The following is a 27,150-nucleotide window of genomic DNA, read 5'->3' as shown; positions in this document are numbered from 1 at the left end:
CAGCTATCGTGGGGACAGGGCCCTGTGGACCATATCTGGATCCCTAAAGGCCAAGGTGACCTCCAGCCCGCGAAGGGACCCTATTTGGAGGGGAGGTGATGCCTGGAGACAAGGAGCCCTTAGTGTTGACTCCGTGGAGGGGGGCGAGGTTACCGCGGAAGAGGGCAACAAAATGATGACAGAGCGGTGGGACGCGGGGGCCTGGAGACCAGGACAGCAGGAGGAGCCTCTTTCGGCGGCCCTCACCGCGTCCTTTTGGGCGTGCACCCCCGTCCTTTACTCCCGGTCTGCCCCGGCCTCCTGCCCCAGCCCGGACGCCGGCCTGGGCGTTCCTCGAGAGGATGGCCTGGCGACCCCTGCGCCAGCGCAGAGCTGGGCACACAGCCTGCGCCGGGGAGCATCTGCTGCCCGGCCGCCCGACCCGCGAGCCGCGCGCCGGGGAGGGCAGGGGCGTCGGAGGGGAGCAGCGCCCCCTGCGGCCGGCGTGGAAGCGATAGGAGCGGCGCGGAGGGGGCCTTTCCCGAGGGAAGGGGGGCGCGCAGCGGAGCTGGGCCCGGCTCCGGGCGAGGGGGGGTGGGGGTGCGTGGGAGCCGAACCCTGATTTGTGCAGGAGGCGGCATCTCCCCTGGGACCGCGCCAAGCGCGGCGGCGGCGCACTGATGGGAGGGGACCACGGCGGTGACCTCAAGGGGCGCCCCACCTCCTGGCTCTTGACACCCGGCGGAGCCCGGGCGACGGGAGGCCGCTGTGCAGCGCCGGCTCCCGCTCTCCGGGCTGGGCGGAGGCGTTCGCCGAGGCCCCGTGGCCCCGTGCCCCGGGAAGCGCGCGCCGGGCCCGGGCGCTGGCAGGAGGCGCCCTCCGCCGCCTTTAAAGCCCAGGCGCCCCCGGCCCCCCCCCCCCCAGCCCCACCCCGCGGCGCCGCCCCGCCCCCTCATGCATATGCAGGTGCGCGGGTGACGAATGGGCGAGCGAGCTGTCAGTCTCGTCCCGAACTTGTTGGCTGCGGGCGCCGGGAGCGCGGGCGCGCAGAGCCGAGGCCGGGACCCGCCGCCGCCGCCGCCGCCGCCGCCGGGAGGGAGCCGGGCCGGGCCGGAGCGCGGCCGCCTGCGAGCCCTAGCCGCCGCCACCCCCGCGCGCCCGCCGCCCAGGCCCGCCGCCCAGGCCCGCGCGGCGCAGCCTCGACCCCGCCCGCCGCCGCTGCCGCCGCCGCTGCCGCCGCTGCCGCCGCCGCTGCCGCTGCCGCTGCCGGCGCTCGGAGAGCGGGCGGGCGCGCGGGCGCTGGGAGGCCGGGGCCGGGCGCGCAGGGGCGGCGGCGGCGGCGGCGGCGGGCCCGGCGGGCGGGGTCGAGGCGGCGATGCGGGCGCGGGGCCGGGGGCGTCTGCCCCGGCGGCTGCTGCTGCTGCTGGCGCTCTGCGTGCAGGTGAGCGGGGCGCGGACGGGGCGCACCGGGCCGCCCCTCGGGGCCGGGCGGCACCGCCCGGGGCGCCGCCGTTCGGAAGCCCTCGAGGCTGCACGCCGCGGCCGGGGCTCGGCGGGCGGGGTGGGGGCGGGGCGGCCCGCGCGCCGACCCCGGCCCGCGCCTCCCTGCGCTCTCCCGCTGCCTTATTTTTAGGCGGCGCGGCCCATGGGCTATTTCGAGCTGCAGCTGAGCGCGCTGCGGAACGTGAACGGGGAGCTGCTGAGCGGCGCCTGCTGTGACGGCGACGGCCGGACGACGCGCGCGGGGGGCTGCGGCCACGACGAGTGCGACACGTACGTGCGCGTGTGCCTCAAGGAATACCAGGCCAAGGTGACGCCCACGGGGCCCTGCAACTACGGCCACGGCGCCACGCCCGTGCTGGGCGGCAACTCCTTCTACCTGCCGCCGGCGGGCGCCGCGGGGGACCGGGCGCGGGCGCGGGCCCGGGCTGGCGGCGACCACGACCCGGGCCTCGTCGTCATCCCCTTCCAGTTCGCCTGGCCGGTACGTGCGCCCCCATCCCCCGCGCCTCAGCCCTCCCCTCCCTCGGGCCCCGGCCCCCGCCGCGCCGCGGCCCCTCCGGCACCTGCGGCCGGGGCCCTGCCTGCCGGCCGCGCGCACCCAGACGGGGCGGAGCCGGCAGGGGGCGCCGCGCGGCGGGCGGACCCCGGGCGCGTGCTCCGTGGGGCCCGGTCCGCGCCCGGCCACGTGGGCGCGCGGGGGTCGCGGCCGGGGCGGGGGCGGGGTGGCCGCGGCGTGTGCCTGCGTCGCCGTGCGCGTGTCTGCCTGTGTGAGGAGGCGCGGCGAGGCGCCCCGGGCCCGGGCAGGCCGCGGAGGCATGTGCGCCGCGCGTGCTGGGGCTGGTCTGGGGCAGGCCCCGGCGGAGCCGCCCCGGGCCCGCGGCCAGCCTGCGCCCGCCCTGCCGTTTCCTGGATGCCCCGGGATGGGGGTGGGGGTGGAGGAGCAGCTCAGGCGGGCGCTGGGGCCCTGGGCCCTGGAGTGCCTAATGCATGTGTCCCCGCGGCGGCCCCGCTGCTGGCCCACGGCCCGGGGGGAAGAGATGGTGGGCATTGGTACCGTGATGCCTGTCGCACGTCTGTGTCAGTCTGTTTGTGGGGTTTTGCTTTTGTTTGTTTGTTTGGGGCAGGAGCTTTGCAGGTGGCTAGTGAGGTAGGAGCCCTGGGCTTGGAATGCTGGGAGAGATGTGGTCCCTCCCCTGGGCTGCCATGGGCTGGGATGGGTGAGGGCTGGGGAGGGAACAGATGTGGTCTGCTTTATAAGCAAGGCCTGGCCTTGCCCCTTGGAGGTGTCTGTGCTGCAGTCCTGGAACTGTGAGGCCGGACCCCAGTGTGCAGGAAGGGGTGAGGGCAGCCAAGGTGGGCCTGGGGAGGGCCTGGGAGTAGGGAGTGGCCTGAGCAGGATGCCAGGCTGTGACTGAGGGACCTCTTCTTCAGACCAAGGACTTCCAGCTGGACCAGCCAGCAGAAGGCACCAGGAATGTGTCCACCTGGTGCCCTGATGCTGAAAGATACTGAGAGTTGAGGCCGGGCAGGTCAAGGTTGGGCCAGTAGGACCTCCCTTGTCGGGGGCTGGGCCTCCTGCCCCACCCTGGTTCTGAGCCCTGTGCTGGTACCTCCTAAGCTTGGGCCAGGCGGCCTCCACCGCTACCCCATCCTCACCCCATCCTGACCTCCCCGATACAGGGAGACTTGCCCTGTCCCCTGTGGCCCGGGCCCTGCCCCCACATGCTTGACTGGCCTCAGGGGTCTCCTTTGACCCCAGGGCCTTGGGTGGGAGTTGTCCCTGAGATGGGAGAGGCAGGGGCATGTGTGGGAGGGCCCCGGGCAGTTCCGATAAGCCCCGCCCCGTCGCCCCCACAGCCTAGCAGCAGGCAGGTCTGAGCAGCGCCCGCAGCCTGTCATCTGCACTTGGGCCCCGGCCAGCGCGGCTCCAGATCGCTACCTGAGGATGTGTTTTCTGCTCGAGTTGGCAGCTGCCGGCGTGGGGGCGGGGAGGCCTGGGAGGAATGTGGCGGGCCAATGCGTGTCCCTCGTGGTTCTGGGACCCACCGGCCGGCCAGCGGTGGACGGGATGGGGCAGGCCCTCGCCTCCCTGGGAGCCCTGGAGTCTGGGCACCGGGTCTGGGGCCAGCTCACTTCCCTTTGTGCTCCCAGCTGGTTCCCTCAGATGCCTCAGGGGGGGCAGGTGGCAGCCCCCGGGGAGGGGGATGGGGCCGTGGGGGGGCTGCGTGTCCGGGGGCAGCTCCTGCCTCCCCCCTCCCTGCCGGCGGTGCGGCCCGGCTGCCGGGCGTGTAGCCGTGTGGTGATGCCAGCACCCTGGTATTTCCGCTGGGCCGGCAGCGGCCCCGTGGCCACGCTGCCTCGGCTTGCTGCAAGTCCGGCTCCGTCCTGTGAGCTGTGGTGCGTTGGGAACTCGGGGTGCCCACTGGGGTGTTTGGCTCTGCCTGGAAAAAGCAAGGCCTGTGCCCCAGCTCCCTGGGGACCGAGGAGCAGGCTGGGCCCTGTCTCCAGGGCTTCTGTTGGGAAGGTGGGGGGCTCCCTGGAGGAAGGGTCTAGGGAGGGCCGTGAAGGGGCAGCCATCCCGCCTGTGACGCCTGCCCGACCCCTGGAGGCAGGAGGAGTGAGAGCTGTTCTGGGCTCTGCACCCCCCACCCCCTTGAGTGACCTTTGGCTAGTCCTGAACCCTCCTGCGCCCTGGCCTCTGCCAGTACCCCAGGCCCATTGGGTGGCCCTCTGCACTCTGACCTGGTTGCATGCACCGGGGTCTCTGTGCTGTTTGGGATCTCTGGCTTCTAGGTTGGTGTCAGGCTCAGCCTTTGGAGAGCAGTGGGCCCAGGGTCTTGGATGTGCTAGTTATGGGGGCTGCCCCTCCACTCCTGACCCTACCCCACAGATGCCCCTGTGCCTCCCACGGGCCCCGCAGGAGGTCAGCAGCACCCTCTTGGCGCTGGCCTCTAGCCTGTAGCTGGCAGGGTGCATGCCGCTTTTGGTCATATGTGTGTGCACGCATATGCTTTCTCTGGGCGACAGGTGGCTGACGGAGGGTTTGGAGGGGCCCAGTGGGTGGTGGGCTCAGGGGGGCTGGCTGATGGACGTCCCATGTGGCAGCCAGGGATCTGCCCTGAGTGAGGAGTCTGCTGCCCAGCTGGAGGCTACGTCTTCCTGCTTGGTCTATGTTTTGGTATCTGGGACCCCTGGGCCCCACCTGCAGGTTGAGGGCCGCCCCCCCCCCCCCCCCCCGGCTGGCATGTGCACTGTAGGTTCCAGGGGACAGCTGTGTATGGTGGCAAGGATGGAGCTTGGTTGCTAGCAGTGGGCAGAGCTGGAGTCGTGGGGAGGACTGGGTGGGCAAAGGCCTGCACGTGTTGCAGGTGGACCTGGGCCTGACGCTGCTTCTGACAGCGCAGCCACCCTGAGGTCCTGGGCCACGGCGGGCTCTGGGGCCAGCTTTCCCACTTGTGAAGTCGTGTGCTGACGGGGTCTCCTGAAGGGGGCGGGGCTCAGGACTCAGGCTGCCCCACCTGCCCTGTCTCCTCCCTGCTCGCGCTGGCTGCCCAGCAGAAGGCCGGAGTCCCTGGGGGGCTGTGGTATGCTCAGGACTGTATGTGGGGGACTTCAGCCAGTCAGGGCCGTGTGTATCCAAAGCGGGGGTCTAGCGGAATGTGAACACAAGGCTGGGCCCCAGCGCATCCGGCTGCCATGTGGGCTTGGCAGTTGCATGAGCCCCCAGCCCAAGCTGTACCCAGCTGCCGTCTGCATCTGGGGGCACCCTGGTGGGGGCCCCAGGGGCACCTGGTAGTGCGAGGCATCATCCTCCCTCTGCTTCCTGTTTCCATTAAGGAGCCTGGAGGCTGGTGTGGGCCCTGGCTCACTCCCCGCTCACCCTTGGGGCCTTCTCTGTCCATACTGGGGCCCATCGTCTGCTTCCTTTCCACACTTTCCCAGCGGGGGCCAAGTGTCCTGCTGGGGTGGACACGCCAGCCTGTGCCCTGCTCTGTGCCTAGTCACCTGCTTCATGTGTCAGAGGCCTCGTTTAAGGCTTTGGTATGGGGGTGGCAGAGCGGAGGTCTCAGTGATCAGGCAAAGTGGGGACCCTGGGAGGGTAGCACCAGCCAGTCGAAGGCCTGGAAGTGGGCTGGGGGCTTTGTCCCTGGGCCTCGTGGTGGGAAGAGGTGTTAGGGAACAACACTGTAGTATGACGGGGAGAGGTTGCTGGAGAGGTTGTGGCCCTCAGGGACCCTCGCAGGCTGCTCCATGGTGTCTGGACAGTGAGCAGGCCGGGCCAATGAGGGGGTCCTCGGGGGAGCCAGGTGGGGCCCTGAGCTGGAGGTGGTGTTGGGGAGATAAACATCTCTAACCCCCAGGCCCGAGCCAGAGTCCCTATCCCCCAGACCTTGGATGAGCCAGGGTCCCCATCCCCTAGACTCCAGGTGAGCTAAGGTCCCCATCCCCGGACCCCAGGTGAGCCAAGGTGTCCATCCCCCGACCCCAGGTGAGCCAAGGTGTCCATCCCCCGACCCCAGGTGAGCCAAAGTTCCCATCCCCCGGACCCCAGGTGAGCCAAGGTGTCCATCCCCCAGGTGAACCAAGGTCCCCATCCCCTGGACCCCAGGTGAGCCAAAGTTCCCATCCCCCAGCCTGAGTTGAGCCAAGGTCCCCATCCCCCAGGTGAACCAAGGTCCCCATCCCCTGGACCCCAGGTGAGCCAAAGTTCCCATCCCCCAGCCTGAGTTGAGCCAAGGTCCCCATCCCCCAGGTGAACCAAGGTCCCCATGCCCTGGATACCAGGTGAGCCAAAGTTCCCATCTCCCAGCCTGAGTTGAGCCAAGGTCCCCATCCCTCAGGTGAACCAAGGTCCCCGTGCCCTGGATGCCAGGTGAGCCAAAGTTCCCATCCCCCAGGTGAGCCAAGGTCCCCATCCTTCAGACCCCAGGTGAGCCAGGATCCCTGTCCCTGAGACTGCAGGTGAGCTGGGCTCCCCAGACAGCAGCTGAGTGGAGTGTGACGGGATCAGCCTGGTTGTGGCTTTGCTGCAGCGATCCCACAAGGCCCCTGTGATGAGGTGCTTGGAGGCCCTGGGCTGCTGGCCCTCTTTGCAGCGAGGGACCTGAGGGGCGGTGGGTGGGGCCCCAGGCAAGGCCCTGGCTGATCTCTGGGTGGAGTGGGGGCGTCTGGGTTCCTGTGTGCGGTGGGCCTGCAGTCCACTCCTCCTGCCATGGCCCTGGGGCCCAGCTTGTGGGGCGGAGGCTGCCCCTCCCCCTCTCCCTCGGGTGACAATGGCGGAGAGGCCTCCGCTTCTTCAAAGCTCGGGTTTCAGGAAATGTATCTGTGCTTAGAGCTCCTGGCGCCCGCACCAAGCTCGGCTCTGTAGGAGGGCGGGTTGCTGCGGGAGAGGAACCGTGGACCTGGGCAGTGGGCCTGGGGGCTGTGCTGGGCCTTCCTCGCCTGGGGTGCTCCGGGCCCTGGGGCGTTCTGGATCATGGGATGTCCTGGACCATGGGGTGTCCCGGGCCATGGGGTGTCCCAGGCTGTGGGATGTCCTGGACCATGGGGTATCCTGGGCCATGGGGTGTCCCAGGCTGTTGGATGTCCTGGACCATGGGGTGTCCTGGGTCATGGGGTGTCCCAGGCTGTGGGATGTCCTGGACCATGGGGTGTCCCAGGCTGTGGGATGTCCTGCACCATGGGATGTCCCGGGCCATGGGGTGTCCCAGATTGAGGGATGTCCTGGACCATGGGGTGTTCTGGGCCATGGGGTGTCCCAGGCTGTGGGGTGGCCTGGATTAGAGGATATGGTACATCTGGTCTCACATCTGCATGGGGTCATTTCCATGTTTTTGGGTTGCTGCCCCATTGGCTCTGTCACCCCCGTCGGGGGGTTCAGCAAAGGGCTTGGACTCAGTCTTGGGAGTCCAGGCCAGGGAGGTGGCTCGGTGGTCAGGCTGGGAGTCTGCCTGTGCGGTGCGGGTGGGTCAGGGCAGGCTCATGGGCGGAGGTGTGGCTGGGCCCTCGGGGACTCCGGCTGGCTGGCTGGGCCTTTGGGCCAGCAGGCGGTCAGCCCAGCTGAGGCTGGCGGGGGGGAGGGCCTGGAGTTTCTCTGCCTGTTGCTTGGGAACCTGCTCCCACCACCCCGCTCTCGACCTCATTGCACGACCCCAGCCCCATCCCTAGAACGCCGGGACACCCTCTGAGGCCCCAGCCTCCTGTTCTGTAGGGGTTTAGGGTTGACAGAACCTTGTCCTGGCCCGCGGCCCAGAAGGCAGAAAGCACAGGGACAAGAGGTTGGCATCTGCAGAGGGGAAACTGAGTCCTGGAGGACAGCCTGGGGGAGGGTCAGAGGCTCGGGGAGGCACGGGGGCCACCCGCCGAGGGCTCAAGTTCTCCCTGGATGACTTCCTGCCGTCCAGGTGTAGGGAGCCCAGCTGGTGGGCGGTGGGGCCCTCACGGGGCAGCGGGCGGGCGCACGTCCCTGCGGGAACAGGTAACTGGAGCCCTGGCTCGGGCGAAGGTGGTGGTAATCCTACCTGAGCCGCTGGCGTGGGGTTTCCTGGGAGCCACGAGCTCTCTGCTTGCCCGAAGCCCAGGTGCAGGGAGATGGGCTGGGGCCACCCTGTGGGACGGGAGGCCCCGTGGGACGCGTGGCCCGGGCCTGGGGCTTTCTTCTGCCTACCCTGCTGGCAGCTTGGCCTGCGGTGGTGGTCGCAGGCCCCCTGGCCCCCATCGTCTGGCGCTCAGCCCGTCGCCAGCTCCCTGCCCTCGCCTGTGCCTGCCCGTCCAGCCCATCCCCCCGGCGGCCAGAGTGACTGCTGAGGCCTCACTCAGACTGCCCCGCAGCCACTTATTTTGCTCAGCATTGGCGCCACTGTTGGCATGGGGGCCCGCAGCGCTGCACCATCTGACCCTGACCCTCTGTCCTCGAGTCCCTGCTCTTCCAGCCTCTCGGCCCTGTGGTGGTTCCTCCCTCGTGGGACGCTTCCTTTCTCTCTTGGCAGCCTTGATCCCAATGTCACCCGCTCCGAGGCCTGTCCTGTGCCCCGTCTACAACAGCACCCCGCCCCTGGAGCCCCGCTCACTCTTCTGCCCGTTAAGGCAGAGGTGGTGGTCCCCAGTGGTGGAGCAGTGTCTGGTGCACACTTGATGAATGAATGAATGAATGAGTGAAATGATTAGAGCCTAGGAAGTAGCTGAGTGCTCTGGCTGTCACCAGGAGTGGGAATGGCCAGGGGAAGGTCGGCCTGAGGGTGACATTCTAGGCAGAGTGAAGGAGCTGCATGTGCAAGGGCCTGGGGGCAGAGTGCACGTGCTGGGGTGGCTGCCAAGAGGGCCGGAGTCCTGGGAGCCCCAGGAGAGCTCTCAGCCACGAGGAGAGTCAGAGAGAGCCCTGGGTCCCTCGGGGCTCCTGTGGACGGGGGTGTGGAGGCCCCAGTAGCTGCAGGGAGGCCTTGGAGGAGACGGGCAGCCTGGACATGGACCTGCCGGCTTGGCGGAGGGCGGTGGCAGGCATGAGAGAACGGATTGAAAGGTGGCAGTCCCACTGGGGCAGGGAAAGTTCTAGAAGGCTGGAGCGTGTCTTCCTCATTACAACCTGTGCTCCTGGGGGGGTGTGGGGTCCTGTGGGTCTTCCTGGGTGTCTGGGGTGAGGCGCTGGTGGGGGCTGGGCTCAGGGCAGGGGCGCAGTGTGGGTGGGGCCGAGTGGGATCCAGGGTGGGTCAGTGCCCGGGTCCCTGAGGCTGTCTTGTTGGAGGTGCAAGAACGGGACGAGCAGATGGAGGCATGGGGCAGGGGCTCTGGGTTTCCCGGGCACAGCCAGGCTGCAGGGGCTGGCGGGTGGGGTGCTGAGCGTGAGAGGAGTCTAGGCTCCCCAGTGCAGTGCCCACTGGGGTGGGAAGCCGGCCTGGTGTGGCCCAGAGGTGGCCCTGTGCTGTGGGCCCCGAGCCAGGGCTGGTGGAGGGGCGGTCAGCATGTTCGAGGCTGGTCTGAAGGTGCAGCCGAGCCCTTGGACTGACCAGGAGCATCCTGGGCAGGAAAGAGCTGGCAGTGAGGGGCCAGGCTTGTCCCTCCTGCCTGGCATGTGCCTATGACTGACAAGCGCATGGCTGCGTGATGGCTCTGGTCATCCTCGTGGAGGGAGTGGATCCTGGAGTCGCTCAGTGACTTCTCCCCATCACACTGCTTGGGGCACGGGGGCCAGATGGTCCTGGGAGGAGGGGACGGGGCAGCAGCGACCATAGGCTGAGGCTGCGCCAGGCAGTCCCTAGGCCTCAGTTTCCCTGTCTGTTCTTGCTCCTTTTCCTGTTCTCGGAGGGGGGCAGCCAGTGGGCACACTCTCTGCCCTGTGGCCCCATGGGCGTGGCGGAGGGCCACCTGGGGTGGCGACAGCCATCATCCCCCTCTGGGGGGCCTGCAGCAGGACCTTGTGTTCCCAACTGTGGTCAGGCCCCAGTGGGGTGCTGAGGGGTGCTCCCACTCCATATCCTCTGCTCCCAGGCCCCGGGGGACCTGGCTGTGGCCATTTCCACTGTGCCTTCTGCCCGCTGCTCCACCTGGGTCACTCTCTTTTTTCCATGCTGACTTAAGCCAGGTGTGGGCCACTGGGGCCGCAGAGGCCCAGAGCCCAGCTCTCTGAGCCTTTGTGACCTGGAGGGGCAGCCTCTCTCCCTCCCTTGAGTGGGTCATCAAGGGGTCTGAGATGTGGCCTGAGGCTGTTCCTCAGAGCCGGGGGTGGGGGGGGAGGTGCGCGGGGGGGAATGAGATGGGAGGGGGGTGCAGCGAGGACGCTGGAGGGGGGTCCTTGCTGGGGAGGGAGAGCCCTGACAGGCCCAGGGGTCAGAGTCGGGGGCACTGGAGGGGGCAGGGGCTGGGGCATGGCAGGGCGGCACCCCATCTGTACAGCAGCAGGCAGGTGGGGGCCCTGCGTACCTGAATGGCCCCCTCCCTGTTGGCAGCGCTCCTTCACCCTGATCGTCGAGGCCTGGGACTGGGACAACGACACCACCCCGGATGGTGAGTTAGCCCTGGGCTGGGTGGCCTTGGTGGGTTGCTGTCTGCAGGGCCCCCCTCAGGGCACCGGGAGGCTGACCCCTCTCAGCCACAGAGATGCATGCAGCCAGGCTCCTGGTCCTCTGTCTGCTGGGGACAAAAGCCCACATGCCAGCAAAGCTGCCTCTGTCCTGAGGATCTTGTGGACTGTTTCCCTTTTTGCCTTGGCTGCCAGGAAGCTCTGCCATGTTTGTGATTTGCAGAGCTATACGTGTGCTATCTTCCTCCCCAATCTCGGCTTCATCTGTGTTCTCCTAATGGGCATGTCCTTTTGGGGCCATGTCAGTGGCATGGTGGAGTGGGGCACCCCCAAGAGGCTCTCTGGCTTTGTGGCCCCCTCTCTGCCTGTCTGTCCTGGAATATGGGGTTTGGTGACCCTGCCCTTGAGGCTCACCTGCTGGGCGGCCAGCCTGTGCACGGAGGCCTGTGGAGCCCTGTGGTGGGAGGGCAGAGACGTCTCCCATGGACAGACAGGGAGGAGCCCCACAGGCGGCGGGGACAGCATATGCAAAGGTCCTATGGTAGGAGCGAGCCTGATGTGTTTAAGGAACAGCACAGGACCCACATGGCTGGGAGGGAATGATGAAGGCAGCAAGGCTGGGGTCAGGTCACGGGCCGCTGAGGAGGTTGCCATGTGAATCGAGGTGGCGAGGGTGGGGACACCTGGCCCCAGGGCAGCCTGCGGGGTGAGGAGGGCCCTGGCCCCTCTGAAGGTAGAGGCAGGGCTTGCTGATGGGTTGACGGTGGTGAGAAAGTGCGGTTGGGGTGGCCGAGGAGCCGGCGGATGGAGAGGCTGTTGTGGCCTGGGCCAGGACGCGGTTTGGGCGTGCTGCATGGGGGTGATGTTACATGGGCGCTTGGGTGCGGAGTCAGGCAGAACCCTGGGTCCCACTGGTGACAACGCTCAGGGGACACAGAGGGGTGGGCGGGGAGTGCAGTTGGGGGCCCCAGGCGGGCATGGGGACAGGTGGCTCAGGGCAGGAGTGTTCCCGGGTGGAGGGCGGCACGGGGATGCGTCAGCGGGTCCCTTGACGGCCGGGCTGGGTGGGGCGCAGGGTACCAGGCCCTACTTGGCTGTGGGTCCCCCAGGCCTTAGCGCGGTGGGACGGAGGGCAGGGGACCCGGGTTCCTTAGCCTTTTACTGTGGAGAATCCCAAACCGGTGCAGGGGCCGACGGGAGGGTCTCACGGTCCTGCCCTCAGCCGCCCGCCGACGCGGTGGCTCCATTTGAAGGGAGGCCCAGCCGTGGGCTTGTTTTAAGGTGGGGCAGTAGCGATGTGCTTGCTGCTGGGAACCATCCCGTAGAGAGTCAGAGAGAGGGGCAGCCCAGCAACATCCCACGCGGGGAGAGGTGGACACGGTGCCCGAGGGGGGGCACAGGCGGGGATGCGCGGCTCACGGCCTCGCAGGAGCTCGTGCCGCCCCTGAGGAGCCGTGGTCTCTGCAGCCCCTCCCAGGGCCTCCCGCCTGCCCTGGCCCGGCCCCGAGTGCCTCTGGGGTGCGGGCAGAAGTCCTCTCTAGGCCCTGCGCGTCCTGCTGTCCTGGGACGTGGCCGCCCTCCCCGGCCCCCGCAGCCCCCCTCCCCCCGGCCGTGCCCACCGTCCTGAGGCTGCGGGCGGGGTTGGTTTCGGGGTCGGGGCACTTCCCCGGGGAGCCGGGCTGACTCTGACGCCTCCCCAAGAGGAGTTGCTGATCGAGCGGGTGTCGCACGCGGGCATGATCAACCCCGAGGACCGCTGGAAGAGCCTGCACTTCAGCGGCCACGTGGCGCACCTGGAGCTGCAGATCCGTGTGCGCTGCGACGAGAACTACTACAGCGCCACCTGCAACAAGTTCTGCCGGCCCCGCAACGACTTCTTTGGCCACTACACCTGCGACCAGTACGGCAACAAGGCCTGCATGGACGGCTGGATGGGCAAGGAGTGCAAGGAAGGTGAGCCACCACGCCGAGGGCTGCTGCCTGGCGCCTCCCGCAGGGCCGCGGGTGCCAGGCTGGCCGCATCCGTGCCTCTCTCTGTCTGCTCTGTTCGCAGCCGTGTGTAAACAAGGGTGTAACCTGCTCCACGGGGGATGTGCTGTGCCCGGGGAGTGCAGGTGAGTGCTGGGTGCTGGCCCCTCCGCCCCCTACTCCCCACACGCGCGCCTGCTCTCCTCACAGCCACTGGCCGACTGCTGGACATCGGGGATGAGCACCGAGTGGGGGACGCTGGCCCTGCTTCCATGCAGCTTAGAATCAGCGCAGGGGAGATGCATGTCCTCAGAGCCTGGCCTGTGCCCCATGGCGACAGCCCCACAGGAACAGTGTGGCAGGGGACCAGGGAGGGTGGCCAGGGCCCTTTCACATGACGTGGGCTGGACACTGATGCCCGGCAGGAGGAGGCCTGGAGGCTGAGAGCCACTGAGGACGGGCGTCCGCAGCACAGGAAGAGCAGGCACAGAAGCCACAGAGGGACAGGGAGCGCCTGCGAGCGTGGAGGCAGGACCTGGGAGAGAAGAGGGGGCTGCCGAGGGTTTAGAGTGGGCAGGGGCGGATGGAAGGGCCAGGGCAGCTGCAGTGTGGGGAAGGGCCAGGCCGGGAGGCTGCTTCAGGGGTGGGAGGTGGAGAGGTGGGTGGTCCTGCGGACATCCTGGAGTGGATTTGATGTAGGGCTGAGAGGTAGAGTGGGGAGTCGAGGAAGACCCCAAGCCTTCTAGCTTGTGCCTCTAAACCACAGAGCCGCCGTGACTGAGGCTGGCAGGAGGGGTACGGGCAGGTGCCATTCTGGGGTGATGTCTTCCCTGCGCTTCCCTGAGGGGTTTGTGGGGAGAGGCCTGGGCTGGGGCAGACGGAGGGATGAGGGGTCCAGTGGTCAGAGCCAGCAGAGGGGACAGGAGGCGACACAGGATGGGCTGGGATCAGAGGGAACAGGAGAGTGAGGGATGGCAGCAGCCCCATGTGGACAGCGGAGGCCATGGGGGGGGGGAGAGACCCCAGACGGGCGAGGTCGGGTGGCGGTGAGTGGGGAGGAGCAGCGGGTGAGCCGCTCGGCCTGTGGCGGCGCAGAGGGGTGCACTCTTCCAGGGTGCAGGCAGGGGTGGGTGCTGGGGGCTGCATGAGGATAGGCTGGGAGACGGGGCTGGGGGACCGGGTGGATGCTCTCAGCCCTTAGGAGGGGCTGCAAGTTGGCAGAAAGACAAGCAGCTGGGGGTGAGTTAAGCCCTCTGCCCCCGTCTTGGGTCTCACTGATCCCAGGGGCATGGGTTTGCTTCCATATGCATTTTTCAGACAAGAACGCTGAGCACAGTGCAGTTAAGTAACTTCCACAGGGTCACACAGCATTGAGTTTGGACAGGAGAGCAAACTTTGGGAACTGGCTGACTTGCATGCCAGGAAGGAGTATGATCTCTCTGCTTGTCCAGGGGTGTCTGTGACCTGGGAGGTGGTGTGAGGAGCAGTCCTGGCTAGTCCAGGGCGGGCAGGGGGGTAGGCTGCCCAGGGAAGGTGTGGGGGCTAAGGGTTCACCCGCCCGGTCCCTTCCACTGCACAGTCTCAGACAAGTTGAGCAGCCTCAAGGCGCTATGGGGAGCACTGCAGGGTGAGAGGGCACCTGGCAGGGGGTGGGTCTGTGTCTCAGGGGGTACGCACCCCTAGACCCCTGTTCTGAATGGGAGAGGCGGGTGCCGGGCTGGCTCTCTGCCCTCTGACCTGTGTGATGGGTGCATGCCTGGGAACTCCGGGCAGACGGGCTGCAGGTAGTGAGCAGAGCGGGCTGGTGCTCAGCCTGCACGCCCTGGCCTGGCACCCGCTGCAGTGCACAACCTTGATGCCGTGCCAGTGGCCCTGGGCGGCCAGTAACTGAGCAGCCGGGGTGGGATGAGGTGGGAGAGGGGTCGCTCTTTCTCGCCCCCCACTGCTGGTATGGGCTGTGCGGGGACATGAGGCAGGACTCCCTGGACGGGCTGCCTGGTGGGGAGGGGGCACGTCGGTGGGCCCCCGCCCTCCCCTCTCCTTGGCCCTGTGGGTGAGGCCCAGCTGCTTCGGGTGGCTCAGGGCTCAGGTTGCAGTGCAAGGACACACCCCCCACCGGATGTCACGGAGATGGCCGTGCCTTCCTGCCGCCTCCTCCCTGGGCTTCTGGAGCCGCAGGCTGGGGAAGCCTGGGAGGGGGGCCTGCTGAGGGCTGCCCCACCCAGGGCTGCAAGCACACCCTTGGGACCCTCCGGGTCTGGGCTCAGGCCAGCCTTGCTGCTCCCTGACGGGTGACCCAAGGCATATCACTGCCTGCCCCGAGTCTGGGTGTCCCCACGTCACCTGGAGGCAAGGTTCCGGGTGGGGATGTGCGGCTGCTGCTGGCGTGGACCTCCCCGTGCATGGGGGCTGCATGGTGGAGCCCTTCTCGCCAGCTTCCGTCTGCCCGTCCCCACGCCCGCTGGGCCACCGCGTCCCCTCTGGCTGGCTGCGGGGCCCGGGAGTGGCCCAGGAAGGGCCGTGGCTCCTTCCTTTGACAAAAATAAATTCACGTGGCGCGTGCCGGTGTGGAAGTTACATGGCCTGGACGTCACTCCCGTCCCACAGGACTTTTGAGTTCCAGGCCGGAGCCGCTGGGGGTCCTGTCCAGGGCCTGGAGGGTAGTCCGCTGGGCTGTCCCCGCTGACGGGACTGCTCCCAAGTCAGAAGAGCCCTTGTTCTGGAGGGGTGGCCAGCCCTGTCCCCAGGAGCAGCGTGGGCCTGGGGTGGGGCCTGGACTGACGGCCTGCCTGCTTTTTCTGTCCAGGGCTCCTGCCCCTCCTCCTCCTGAAGGACCTCCCAGAGGGGACACTGGCTCACAGCATGGGGCAGGGCCAGGCCTCTCGAGGCCACTTGCCAGGGTGTGGTGACTCCCCCGGGGTCAGGCACTGCTTTGAGTCTGGCCTCCCACAGGACTGGCCTAGCACAGTCTGGGCTTCAGTATTCCCCACTGTGAGCTGGGCCTTTGACGGGGCTTTGTCGGGAGAGAGAAGTCACTGCCCTTGAGTTACAGGTGAAGTCACGTGCTGTACCCAAGGTCACACAGCGGGCCAGGCCAGGAGCCCTCTCCTGATGTCCAGCCGGCCCCAGTGTAGCCCAGCCCTGGCAGCCCCAGCGTGGCTGAGCTGGCGCTCTCGTGCCTGGGGTCCCGGCAGGGCCTTCCTTTCCCGGCGCCTGCTCCGGGGGCCCTGCTCAGGGGTGAGTCCCAAAATAGCTCAGAGAGGAGTGACTGGACAGCTGCGGCCGACCGGCCGAGGCCAGTGGCCAGGAAGTGCCCGTGACACGGCGCAGGCTGGCCGGCGGGCCATAACCCCTGCCTGGCCTGGGGCCTGCGCCAGTTCAAAGGCCGAGGCCGCCCGCCCGGGGGGTAACCCATGGGACCCTGCGCCTGCCTCCCAGAGCCACCCTGGCTGTGGCCACAGCTCCACCCTCACCCACTGGGCCTCACCCCCCGCCTCCCCAGGTGCAGCTATGGCTGGCAGGGGAGGTTCTGTGACGAGTGCGTCCCCTACCCTGGCTGCGTGCACGGCAGCTGCGTGGAGCCCTGGCAGTGCAACTGCGAGACCAACTGGGGTGGCCTGCTCTGCAACAAAGGTAGGTGGTGGCCAGTGATGCCGGGGTGCGGTCACCTCGGGGGAGGTAGGAGTGACGGGCGGGACCTGGCTCCTGAGCAACTCCCTGCCCCCAGACCTGAACTACTGTGGCAGCCACCACCCCTGCACCAACGGGGGCACGTGCATCAACGCTGAGCCCGACCAGTATCGCTGCGCCTGTCCCGACGGCTACTCGGGCAAGAACTGCGAGCGCGGTACGTCAGGATCTGGCATGTGCTGGTCCGGGGAGCCCAGCTGGGCCTATCTCCTGGGTCTCTGTGCGGTAGACACCCCCTCATTCCCGCGTTGGGGCCTTGGGGGCTGGGGAGGAGCCCCGGTGGACAGGGGGCCTGGGCTGCCACCCCACCTGACCCCCACCTCTGGCTCCCACCGCAGCCGAGCACGCCTGCACGTCCAATCCGTGTGCCAACGGGGGCTCTTGCCATGAGGTGCCCTCTGGCTTTGAATGCCACTGCCCTTCGGGCTGGAGTGGACCCACCTGTGCGCTTGGTGAGTGCCCACTCGAGTATGTGTGGGGGCTCCAGCCTGGCATGTGAGGGGTTCTAGAGGGTGGGGGGTGGATGAGGGCACAGTGGTTGAGTCCATCCACATGGCTGTGGACCAAATGGTGGGGGAAGGAGTGGCAGGAAGAGCTGGTGCTCTGCCATCCTCCCCACAGGCTCCCATCCCTGTGTGACCTGCCTCTTCGCCTGGGCCCTGCCTCCCCACACCCTCAGCCTCTCCCTCTGTCCCTCCGCAGACATTGACGAGTGTGCCTCCAACCCGTGCGCGGCAGGGGGCACCTGCGTGGACCAGGTGGATGGCTTCGAGTGCATCTGTCCCGAGCAGTGGGTGGGGGCCACCTGCCAGCTGGGTAAGGGCCCCACAGGGCTCATGTGTGCATGGTCTGTGCACTGTGCATGCGGCTGCTGTTGCTGGGGCTGCGGGTGCCAGACGCAGGGCCAGGGGGGCCCAGGCCCCATCGCTGCCCCTTGTCTCGTTCACAGACGCCAATGAGTGTGAAGGGAAGCCGTGCCTTAATGCTTTTTCTTGCAAAAACCTGATTGGTGGCTATTACTGTGATTGCATCCCGGGCTGGAAGGGCGTCAACTGCCATATCAGTCAGTATGGTGGGCGGTGGCAGGGGGCGGGGCTGGGGAAGCTCAAGGACCGGCCCATGATCCCGCCCCTCTCCTCCAGACATCAACGATTGTCGTGGGCAGTGTCAGCACGGAGGCACCTGCAAGGTAAGGTGCTATGGGCCCCCTGCACACCCGTGGGTGGGGCGTGGGGCCGCAGTTGTGCACTGGGGAGCTGCAGGACGCTCACCTGCCCCTTGCCCCCTCGCCAGGACCTGGTGAACGGCTACCAGTGCGTGTGCCCGCGGGGCTTCGGCGGCCGGCACTGCGAGCGAGAGCTGGACGAGTGTGCCAGCAGCCCCTGCCGCGGTGGCCTCTGCGAGGACCTGGTGGACGGCTTCCGCTGCCACTGCCCCAAGGGCTTCTCGGGGCCGCTCTGCGAGGTGAGGCCCGCTGGCACTGCCCTACCCTCTGCTCCAGTGCTGCCCCGGGTGCCAGGGTTGGCTGGGAGGGGCTCCTATGGGGGGGGGCTCTACAGAGTATGTGGGGTTCAGTCCTGGACCGAGGCCAGGGCCACAGGGTCCCAAGTGCCAGGATGCGGGGGGCAGGGGGAGGGCCAAGGCCCCTGCTGGTCCTGACGAGCACTCCTGTGCGCTGGGCCAGGAACCTGGCAGGTCACTGGCTGCCCAGGTGTTCCATTTGTCTGTGACTGGAGAGCAAGTGGCCTTGATGGCGTGGAATGTGTGGGCAGCCTGAAAGGGGCCCTAGGGTGGGGTGGGGGTGCTTGGGGTCATGAGGGCTGCACGTGTTCCCTGTGGCTCCTGGCAAGGCGTAGGTGATGCTCCCCAGTGGCTCATGCCGCCGCCTCCCTCTGTCCTGCCTTGGCCTTTGCAGGGCAGAGTGACGGGTGGGAGGGGGCAGGGCTCCGGACCAGCAGGCTCCCTGGAGCCCAGGGTAGAGGTTGGGTCTGGGGCCGTGGAGCCTGGTAGCGCTGCTTCTGGAAGGACCTACAGACTGGGCTCAGGGCATGTGGCGGTCAGGGAGGGGTCAGGAGCTGGCCTTCCTGCCAGCAGGAGGGGCGAAGGCCGGATGCCGCCTGGGGAGGCAGAGGAAGCGCGCTGCCCTGGGGGCCGGCGGCGGGAGGGGCGTGCAGCCGCAGGTGTTTCCGTCCAGCTGACGCGGACAGTCGCCGGCAGCGGGCAGACCCTCAGGCTCTGACACCAAGCGGGGCCGGCCTCGAGGATTCCTCCTATGGATGGGAGGCCTGGCTCCTCGACCAGGAACGCGGGCAGGGGGCTGGGCCCTCACGGCTGCCCGCCACCCCACAGGTGGACATCGACTTCTGCGAGCCGAACCCCTGCCAGAACGGCGCCCGCTGCTACAACCTGGAGGGCGACTATTACTGCGCATGCCCCGACGACGTGGGCGGCAAAAACTGCTCCGTGCCCAGGGAGCCGTGCCCTGGAGGGGCCTGCAGAGGTGGGAGGAGGGGGCGGGGCTTGCAGATGTGGGGGTGGGGCCTGCAGGTGTGGGGGAGGGGCGTGCCTGTAGAGATGGAGGTGGGGCTTGCACAGGGGGGCAGACAAGGGACGGGCCTGCAGAGGCGGGAGAGAGCCTGTAGACGGTGGGGGGAGTGGAGTGGGGCCTGCAGAATTGGGAGGATGGGGGCGGAGCCTGCAGAGGTGAGGGGATGCGACGGAGCCAACAGATGGGACAGGGGCGGGGCCTTCAGAGTATGGGGTGGGTCCTGCAGAGTTGGGATGGGGCGGAGCCTGCAGATGGGGTGGTGGGGGCGGAGCGCAGAGCCTGCAGAGATTGGGACTGCTGATTCTTCCCTATCTGGTCTGCCACAGTGATTGATGGCTGCGGGTTCGAGGCAGGGCCCAGGGTACCTGGTACAGCGCTGTCCAGCGTGTGTGGCCCGCATGGACACTGTGTCAGCCAGCCTGGGGGTAACTTCTCCTGCGTTTGCGACAGTGGCTTCACAGGCACCTACTGCCACGAGAGTGAGTGGCTGGGGACCGTGGGGCGGGTGGGCACCGGGCGGCAGGGTAGCCAGCTCATCCCCCGCCTCCCACAGACATCGACGACTGCCTGGGCCAGCCGTGCCTCAATGGGGGCACGTGCATCGATGAGGTGGACGCCTTCCGCTGCTTCTGCCCCAGCGGCTGGGAGGGCGAGCTCTGCGACACCAGTGAGTGGGCACCTGCCCCTCCCTCCTGGCTCCCTGGCCTGCCTGTCTGTGCTGGGGGGCTCCCACCCATGCTCAGGCCTGGTCCCTGCTCCTGTTGCCTGGCTCTCCTTCCCAGGCCCTCTCTGTCTCTCGTTGGCCCGGCTGGGTGCCCCCTCCCCCAGGAAGCCCTCCCGATCGCCGGTGACCCCCCGCTGACCGGCGTCCTCACCCCCAGATCCCAACGACTGCCTTCCCGATCCCTGCCACAGCCGCGGCCGCTGCCACGACCTGGTCAACGACTTCTACTGCGCTTGTGACGATGGCTGGAAGGGCAAGACGTGCCACTCGCGTGAGTGCCCGCCGGCCCTGCCGCCCGGGGGGGCTGCCCGAGGCTCTGGGGCATGCCCGCTGAGTGGCCTGTGTGCCCGCAGGCGAATTCCAGTGTGATGCCTATACCTGCAGCAACGGCGGCACGTGCTACGACAGTGGGGACACTTTCCGCTGCGCCTGCCCCCCGGGCTGGAGGGGCAGCACCTGCCACATCGGTGAGGAGGCCCTGAGAGCCGGGGGGCAGGCATGGGCGCCGCTCTCTCTGACACGCAGCCGGGCCGCGCCCTGGTTCTGGCTCTGTCCGCCCTTGTTGGGGTGGGGGTGTGGCGTCGAGACCCTGGTCTGCAGGGCCAGCTGAGCAGCCACGTCCTCCTCCTCCGCCCTGCAGCTGAGAACAGCAGCTGCCTGCCCAACCCCTGCGTGAACGGGGGCACCTGCGTGGGCAGCGGGGACTCCTTCTCCTGCATCTGCCGGGACGGCTGGGAGGGCCGCACCTGCACACACAGTGAGCTTGCGTGGTGGAGGAGGCTGTGGGCTGGGAAGAGGGGCCTACAGGGTGGGGGGCCGTGGGGCAGGGGAGGCCTGTGGGCTCTCTCCTGGCTCCACTCCTCGGACTTGTCCCTTGTACCTGTCTACCAAAGCACAATGGTACCCCAAGACCTGCTGTGCCCCTGCGACTGCCCCCCAGCTTTGTAGCCTCGCCCCCCCCCCCGCATGTCCTGGCCTCCATCACCTCCTGCTGAGCACTCACCTTGCAGCCCAGGCACCTGCCTGTGTGTCCCCCGAGCTAGGGGCATTCTCCAGGATAGGACCCTCTGTGACTCTGCCTGGGGCCACTCTCTCCCGAAGCTGTCCCTGCTCCTGTGCTCCCAGCCTCCCAGCCTCCCAGCCTCGTCATGGAGGGCTGGTGTGGACAGTGCAGAGTCCTCCCACCCTGCGTGTCTGGGGTCCCCCAGGCTGGGCACGGGGGCGTAGGGTGGTAGATGCCATGCCTACTTCTCTCTCTCTTTTCTCAAACACAGACACCAATGACTGTAATCCTCTGCCTTGGTGAGTGGTGGTTCTGGAGGCTGGCTGGCCCGGGGAGCTCGGCCTGCTGTGGGGCCTCCCTGATATCTGCCTCTCCCCTGCAGCTACAATGGCGGCATCTGCGTTGATGGCGTCAACTGGTTCCGCTGCGAGTGTGCGCCCGGCTTCGCGGGTCCTGACTGCCGCATCAGTGAGGGGCCTGGGGCAGCGGGGTGGGGGTCAGGATCCCAGCCCTGGGAGCTCCTCCCAGCCCAGCCCAAGCATCGGGAGTCGGGGATGTCCACACACCCTGAAGCCACAGCCACTTTTTGTTTTGCTCCAAATGTCAGTTTCCCCATTTGCCTGTGCCCTGCCAGCAGAACCCTCCACTCGCCCCAACTCCAGGGCTGGGGGCCAGGCCATAAGGTGATAGACCATAGTTTAGGCTGGGGTGTTTGTTTCCCAGAGGCCCCTTCCAATCCCATTCCAGAGGCGGGTGGAGGAGGATGGGGGGCAAGTGCCTATTAAAACCTCAGGTTGGTGACTGACAGTGCTAGGCCCAGCCCAGAGACCCAACGGGGCACACCGAGGCCCCAGCTGCAGCTGGCCCAGGGGCTGCTCCTCCAACTTGCTGGGCCTCCTCTCCTTCCCCATGCCCTGCCACCCCCGGGACCTGTGTGTGGGCACTGGCCTTTCTGTTCCCTGCTGAGCCTGGCCACCTTCCCTGTAGACGTGGATGAATGTCAGTCCTCGCCCTGCGCCTATGGCGCCACGTGTGTGGATGAGATCAACGGCTATCGCTGCAGTTGCCCGCCGGGCCGGGCCGGCCCACGGTGCCAGGAGGGTAGGTAGGGGGCAGCGTGCCAGGTGGAGCTGTACTGCGTGGGGGCGTGGGCAAGACCTGGCCTCCAGGGCCCGGCTCCCGCTGCTGACCCCTCCTCCTCTGCTCACAGTGATTGTGTTCGGGAGGTCCTGCTGGTCGCAGGGCGTGCCCTTCCCACACGGGAGCTCCTGGGTGGAGGACTGTAATAGCTGCCGCTGCCTGGACGGCCGCCGGGACTGCAGCAAGGTACGTTGGGGGACCTGCCCGAGAGCCTGCCCAGCTAGCCTTGCCCTGCTGGGGTCTGATGTCCCAGTGCCCCTGTCCTGGGAGTTCCTGTCTTTGGTCTGTAAACCTGGCACTCACCTTGGGGGACCAGGGAGCTGGTCCTGGGGGTGAGCGACGGGGTGGGAGTGAAGGTGAGCCATGGCCGTGGCCCTCTGCCTCTGTTGGACATTTAGGAAGGCAGGCCGTTGGCCACAACCAAGACCCTCCCCTTGTACAGCTTGGAAAACTGAGGCTCAACCCTGTTCAGGCTCCAGAAGCCCAAGGCTTTGGCTCCGCCTGGCCCAGCTGTCTGTCAGGGCCTCCTGCTCTGAGTGGGGGGGTCCTTTCTGGCACTGGGTTCAATCTGGGAGCCCTGGCGGCGGGGTGGGCACAGCCCAGGACTCGCTGACCGTGTCTGTCTCTCCCACGTGGTGCCCGTGCATGTCTGCATGTGCCTGTTTCTGCTCCTCCGTGTGTGTGCCCGGCCCAGGTGTGGTGCGGGCAGAAGCCTTGCCTATTGGCCGGCCGGCCTGACACCCTGAGTGCCCAGTGCCCGCCAGGGCAGCAGTGCCAGGAGAAGGCCCCAGGCCAGTGCCTGCAGCCGCCCTGTGCGGCCTGGGGGGAGTGTGGCACCGAGGAGACCCTGCTGCCCAGCACCCGCTGCCTGCCGCGCTCCGGCCACCTGGACAACAACTGTGCGCGCCTCACGCTGCGCTTCAAGCACGACCAAGTGCCCCAGGTGAGCCGGCCGGTGGGCGGGTGCCCCGGGCGTCTGTGGGGCCCAATGCCTCCGTCTGTCCTCAGAGCGGCCACGCAGGGAGCTTTGCCTGGTGGGGTCAGATGAGTGGGGCTGCTAGGCCCAGCGTGCCCTGTGTGGGCTGCAGGGGAGGCCAGGAGCAGTGGGCCCAGCCCTGGGTGCCTGTTTCTCCAGTCGTCCCAGGGGGCCTGGACTGAAGGTGGTGGCCGTGGGCCACCTGATTGGGGCCCCTCGGCCTTCCAGGGCTGACCCAGGCCAGTGTGCAGCTCTGTCAGCAGTTCTGTGGCCTGAGTGCTGAGCCCAGAAGGGAGGGCTCAGGACTAGGTGAGGCCCCGGCCTGCCCCCTCGGGCCTAAAGGTGGAGCTGCTTGGCTGGGTGGGTGGGGGTATTGCCCCAGGCCCCACCCAGCCTCAACGCTGGTGATGGTGGCCTTCGTCCTCAGTGGAGGGCGCTGGATTGGTGTGGGGAGCCAGCTTCCCACTGGGCCCCCCGTGTTCCATCTCTGTGTGCTCAGACGGGTTGTAAGGAGTGTCCTGCCACCTGCTTGCCATACCAGCTGGGAGACAAGTGGCCTTGGGTCTTTGGCCCCCAGGCCCTGCTCACGTGCTGCCCATCTCTGCTCAGGGCACCACCGTGGGCGCCATCTGCTCCGGGATCCGTGCCCTGCCAGCCACGAGGGCGGTGGCCCGGGATCGCCTGCTCATACTGCTCTGTGACCGGCCGTCCTCAGGAACCAGTGCTGTGGAGGTGGCCCTGGTGAGTGCTGGGCGCTCAGCCTTCCCTCCCCGGGGTCCGGTGCTGTATGTGCTCCTGCGAGGTGCTGAGGGAGACGGTCCGGCCAGACTGGTCCCCAGGTCCTCGGGGAGATGGGCTGACCCATGGGCTCTGGGGTCTACCCCTGGTGCAGTCGTGTGAGATGGGGCTGTGGCATCTCCCCATGCCCTTGTGGGAGGCTGGTGGAGCCAGGGCCTGCAGAGGGAAAAGCGTTGGCCCAGCAGGGGCCAGAGGAGGAATAGTGGGAGCCCAGGCCAGGCTGGATGCTGAGATGGCTCGGTGGGGCCAGTGTGTATGGCCGAGCTGGGAGGCTGCGTTTGTCAGTGGGGTGAGGCGGAGGTTAGAGGAGGCAGGCGGGAAGTGCGTGAACATCCATGAGTGGACAGGAAGGGCTGGGAGCGGCTCGAGACTGAGGGAGATGGTAATCAGCAACCAGCGGGATCAGCTTTTCGAGGGATGTGGAGCAAGGTGTGGGGTGGAGTCACTTGTCCTGTCTGCTGAAGTGAAGGAAGGGTCCAGAGCAGGCTGGCAGAGGCCCACGAGAGCATGTTAGAGGGGCAGGCGGGGGGCAGTGCCCGATGTGGCACAGAATGGAAGGTGGGTGTCTGTGCCAGTGGATGCAGGTGCTCGGGGAGCCGGGCTCAGGCCATGGAAATGGGGGGGGGGGGCAGGTCAGCAGGTGCCACGGGCTGGTGGGGGCAGGGCACGGGGTTCAGAGGCAGCATGTGCTAAGTGGTGGCTGGGACCCCAGACTTGGGTTGCACCCCTTCTCAGGTTTGGTCTCTGAAGCCTTGGAGGCTGGGGCTCTGGGCAGGAGTGCCTGGAGCCGGGGGAGCCCCCAGCTGACAGCAGGAGTTGGGATGCAGAGGCAGCATCCAGAGAGGGAAAGAGCGGTGGGGGCCTAGGGCGGACAGATTGGGATACGGTTGGAGAGTCCCTCCAGGAGAAGGAGGGGGAGATGAGACCCCTGAGGCTATGGGCTGAGGGTTGGGACCTTTGGGGATGGGAGCTCTCCTCTGGGACCCTAACTGGGGGCTGCAGGGCTGAGTGCGAGGGGTGGTTGTGGCTGGGGTGCCCGCTGCTGAGGCCAGGGGCCTGCTCCACTAGACAGGGTGGGTGGGATTGTAGTTGCTGAAGCCTCGTTCTCTTGTAGCCTCCTCCTCACCTGGTCCCCTGTTCTGTCTGGGCCGTGTCCCCCGAGGTCTGTGGTGAGAGGGGTGCCCGTGGCCTTAGGCTGCCCCTGGGATGTGTGGTCCAGGCCTGGGCACCTGCCCAGGCCCTCGGCCAAGGCGGCCTCCTCAGAGTGCTGCTCTGGGCCCTGGGTGGGTATCAGGTGTGAATGGGTAACCACGTCAGGTGGGGCTGTGGCTTAGGGGTGTGCAGGGAGAGAGGAGGGAAAGAGGCAGAGCCCTTTCTCAGGGTGCTGGTGGGGTACCAGTGGCGGGCTGGCAGGGGCCACACAGGTGGAGGCCTGGGCCCAGGGTAGCTTCAGCATCTGGGGCAGTGCTGGGTTCGCGGTGCCCTTGGGGCCGTGGGCATCGCCGGCTGGACAGCCATCCCTGCTCCAGGTGCAAGGGGCTCAGTGGAAAGGGCAGGTCGGGCCACACCCGCCTCCCTGTGAACTGCCTGGTGGGGTGTCCCCACTGCAGGACCCTCATCCAATTAACCTCCTCCCAAGAAGCCCAAGGGACCCTAGTCCCCAGCCCTCCCCAGTGCAGCCCTGTTCACAGGACCACAGCCCCCTGCATCCCTCTTTGTAGCTGGCCGGGAGCCTCGACAGTCCCTGGGGCTGTGCATAGGGCTAGGCATGCTGTCCTGCTCCCGCTGGGGTGGGGTGCGGGACCCTGGACACGGGGGGTGCCTCTCAGCGCTGTCCTCTGCCGCAGTCCTTCAGCCCAGCACGGGACCTGCCCGACAGCAGCCTGATCCAGAGCGCGGCTCACGCCATTGTGGCCGCCATCACCCAGCGGGGGAACAGCTCACTGCTGCTGGCTGTCACCGAGGTCAAGGTGGAAACAGTTGTCATGGGTGTCTCCTCCACAGGTGAGCGGGGGAAGGGCTCGTCGGACCCCCAGGCCAGTAGGAATCTTTCAGGCACAGGCGGCTCAGAGGGGTGGGGCCTACCTGTGGCTGCTCAGTAGGTGGGACACTGAAACCCTGCCATGCCTGCCAGTGAAGGGTGCCCAGCACCCCCACGCTCCCTTCCCCCAGCCCTGCCATCCCAGCCGCTGTCCTGGGACCCTCCCCTCAAGCAGGGGCAGCGGGCCTGGGTCTCCCAGGACGGTCCCCTCACGGCCTCACCTGCCCAGGTCTGCTGGTGCCGGTGCTGTGTGGCGTGTTCAGCGTGCTGTGTCTGGCGTGTGTAGTCATCTGCGTGTGGTGGACCCGCAAGCGCAGGAAAGAGCGGGAGAGGAGCCGGCTGCCAAGGGAGGAGAGCGCCAACAACCAGTGGGCACCCCTCAACCCCATCCGCAACCCCATCGAGCGGCCGGGCGGTGGCGCGGGCGGCCCCAAGGACGTGCTGTACCAGTGCAAGAACTTCACGCCGCCGCCGCGCAGGGCGGGCGAAGCACTGCCGGGGCCAGCGGGCGGCGGGGACGAGGATGAGGACGAGGAGCCGGGCCGCGGGGAGGCCGACCCCCTGGAGGCCGAGAAGTTCCTCTCGCACAAATTCACCAAAGACCCCGGCTGCTCGCCCGGGAGGCCGGCCCGCTGGGCCTCGGGCCCCAAAGTGGACAACCGCGCCGTCAGGAGCGTCCACGATGGACACCGTGCCGGCAAGGAGTAGGACAGTGGCCGCCAGCTGGGCCGGGACCCAGGACCCTTGCTGGGCACCACGCCACCTGCCGGACCGTAGGAGGCTGAGGCCATGTGCATAGTTTCTTTATTTTGTGTAAAAAAAACACCAAAAACCAAAAACAAATGTTTATTTTCTACGTTTCTTTAATCTTGTATAAATTATTCAATAACTGTCAGGCGGAGAACAGCAGAGTATCCGGATAGTTGCTATTTTTGTAACGTTTCCGTGGGTCACACTCGCTGTGTGGCGGGAGAGAGCAGAGGGCAGCTGTGTCCTCACCAAACCGTTTAACGTTTGTTCCCAGAGGTGGTGCACTGTTTACAGAATCTTCCTTTTTATTCCTCACTTGGGGTTCTCAGTGGCTGCAGGCCAAAGAGCCAGTGGGACCCATGGCTGTCCGTGGGACCACCATGGGTGACAGCAGGGCCGACAGTGTGGCCCATGGCTGTCGGTGGGACCACCCGTGGCTGTCAGTGTGGCCCATGGCTTTTGGTGTGTCCTGAGGCTGTCTTTGGGTCCCATGGCTGCCCGTGGGACCACCCATGGCTGACAGTGTGGCCTGAGGCTGTTGTTGGGACTGTGATGTTCAGTGTGGCCAGTGGCTGTTGGTGGCACCTGTGGTTGTCATTGGGGCTTGAGGTCAGAGGTGGGGCCTGTGGTGGTCGGAGTGGCCTGAGGCCCGTGGGCGGCCCCTCGCTGGCTCCCCGGTCAGTCCCCTCCCGTCTGCCGTCCCCGGCCGCTCCTGCCGGCACGCTCGCTGTAGAGATCTCTGCACTGTGCTCTCAGAAGTGCCCTTTCCGACTGCTCTGTTCTCCCCCCGGGACGGTGGCAGTATTGAAGCTCGTGACAAGTGCCTTCACACAGACTCTCCCCTCGCAGCTGTCAGCGTTTGCCGTGGGCGCCAGACCGCTGCCCACCTGCCAGCCCCCGCCAGCCCTCCTCGTGAAAGTGCATTTGTGTAAATATGTACATATTAAATGAATCACTCTGTATATTTGATTTAATAACTTAAACGTTTTGGCCTCCCTCTTTGGGTGCTGTTCC

At 67.3% G+C, this 27,150-nt stretch overlaps 1 protein-coding gene across 2 annotated transcripts; it reads left to right on the top strand.

The window, feature by feature from the left end:
• The first annotated feature begins 1,264 nt into the window (after positions 1–1,264).
• On the top strand, positions 1,265–27,135 carry JAG2 (jagged canonical Notch ligand 2). 2 transcript variants are annotated; one of them, XM_023628545.2, is made up of 26 exons: positions 1,265–1,420; positions 1,613–1,963; positions 10,425–10,482; positions 12,200–12,451; positions 12,552–12,612; positions 15,969–16,099; positions 16,194–16,313; positions 16,495–16,608; positions 16,859–16,972; positions 17,106–17,219; positions 17,299–17,345; positions 17,450–17,620; positions 18,506–18,656; positions 19,031–19,183; positions 19,258–19,371; positions 19,586–19,699; positions 19,782–19,895; positions 20,069–20,185; positions 20,703–20,730; positions 20,814–20,899; positions 21,419–21,532; positions 21,642–21,757; positions 22,266–22,514; positions 23,157–23,288; positions 25,193–25,349; positions 25,616–27,135. In XM_023628545.2, exons 1-26 carry the CDS (start codon positions 1,355–1,357, stop codon positions 26,092–26,094), a joined length of 3,723 nt encoding a protein of 1,240 aa, XP_023484313.1. In that variant the 5' UTR covers positions 1,265–1,354; the 3' UTR covers positions 26,095–27,135. The 2 variants fall into 2 exon arrangements, with proteins under 2 accessions (XP_023484313.1, XP_023484314.1); XM_023628546.2 differs by lacking the exon at positions 17,106–17,219.
• The last annotated feature ends 15 nt before the right edge of the window (positions 27,136–27,150 follow it).

This window comes from Equus caballus, chromosome 24 (assembly GCF_041296265.1).
Source record: "Equus caballus isolate H_3958 breed thoroughbred chromosome 24, TB-T2T, whole genome shotgun sequence".
NCBI lineage: Eukaryota > Metazoa > Chordata > Mammalia > Perissodactyla > Equidae > Equus > Equus caballus.
The sequence above is the reverse complement of the archived record's forward strand: the minus strand, read 5'-3'. Positions and strand labels throughout refer to the sequence as shown.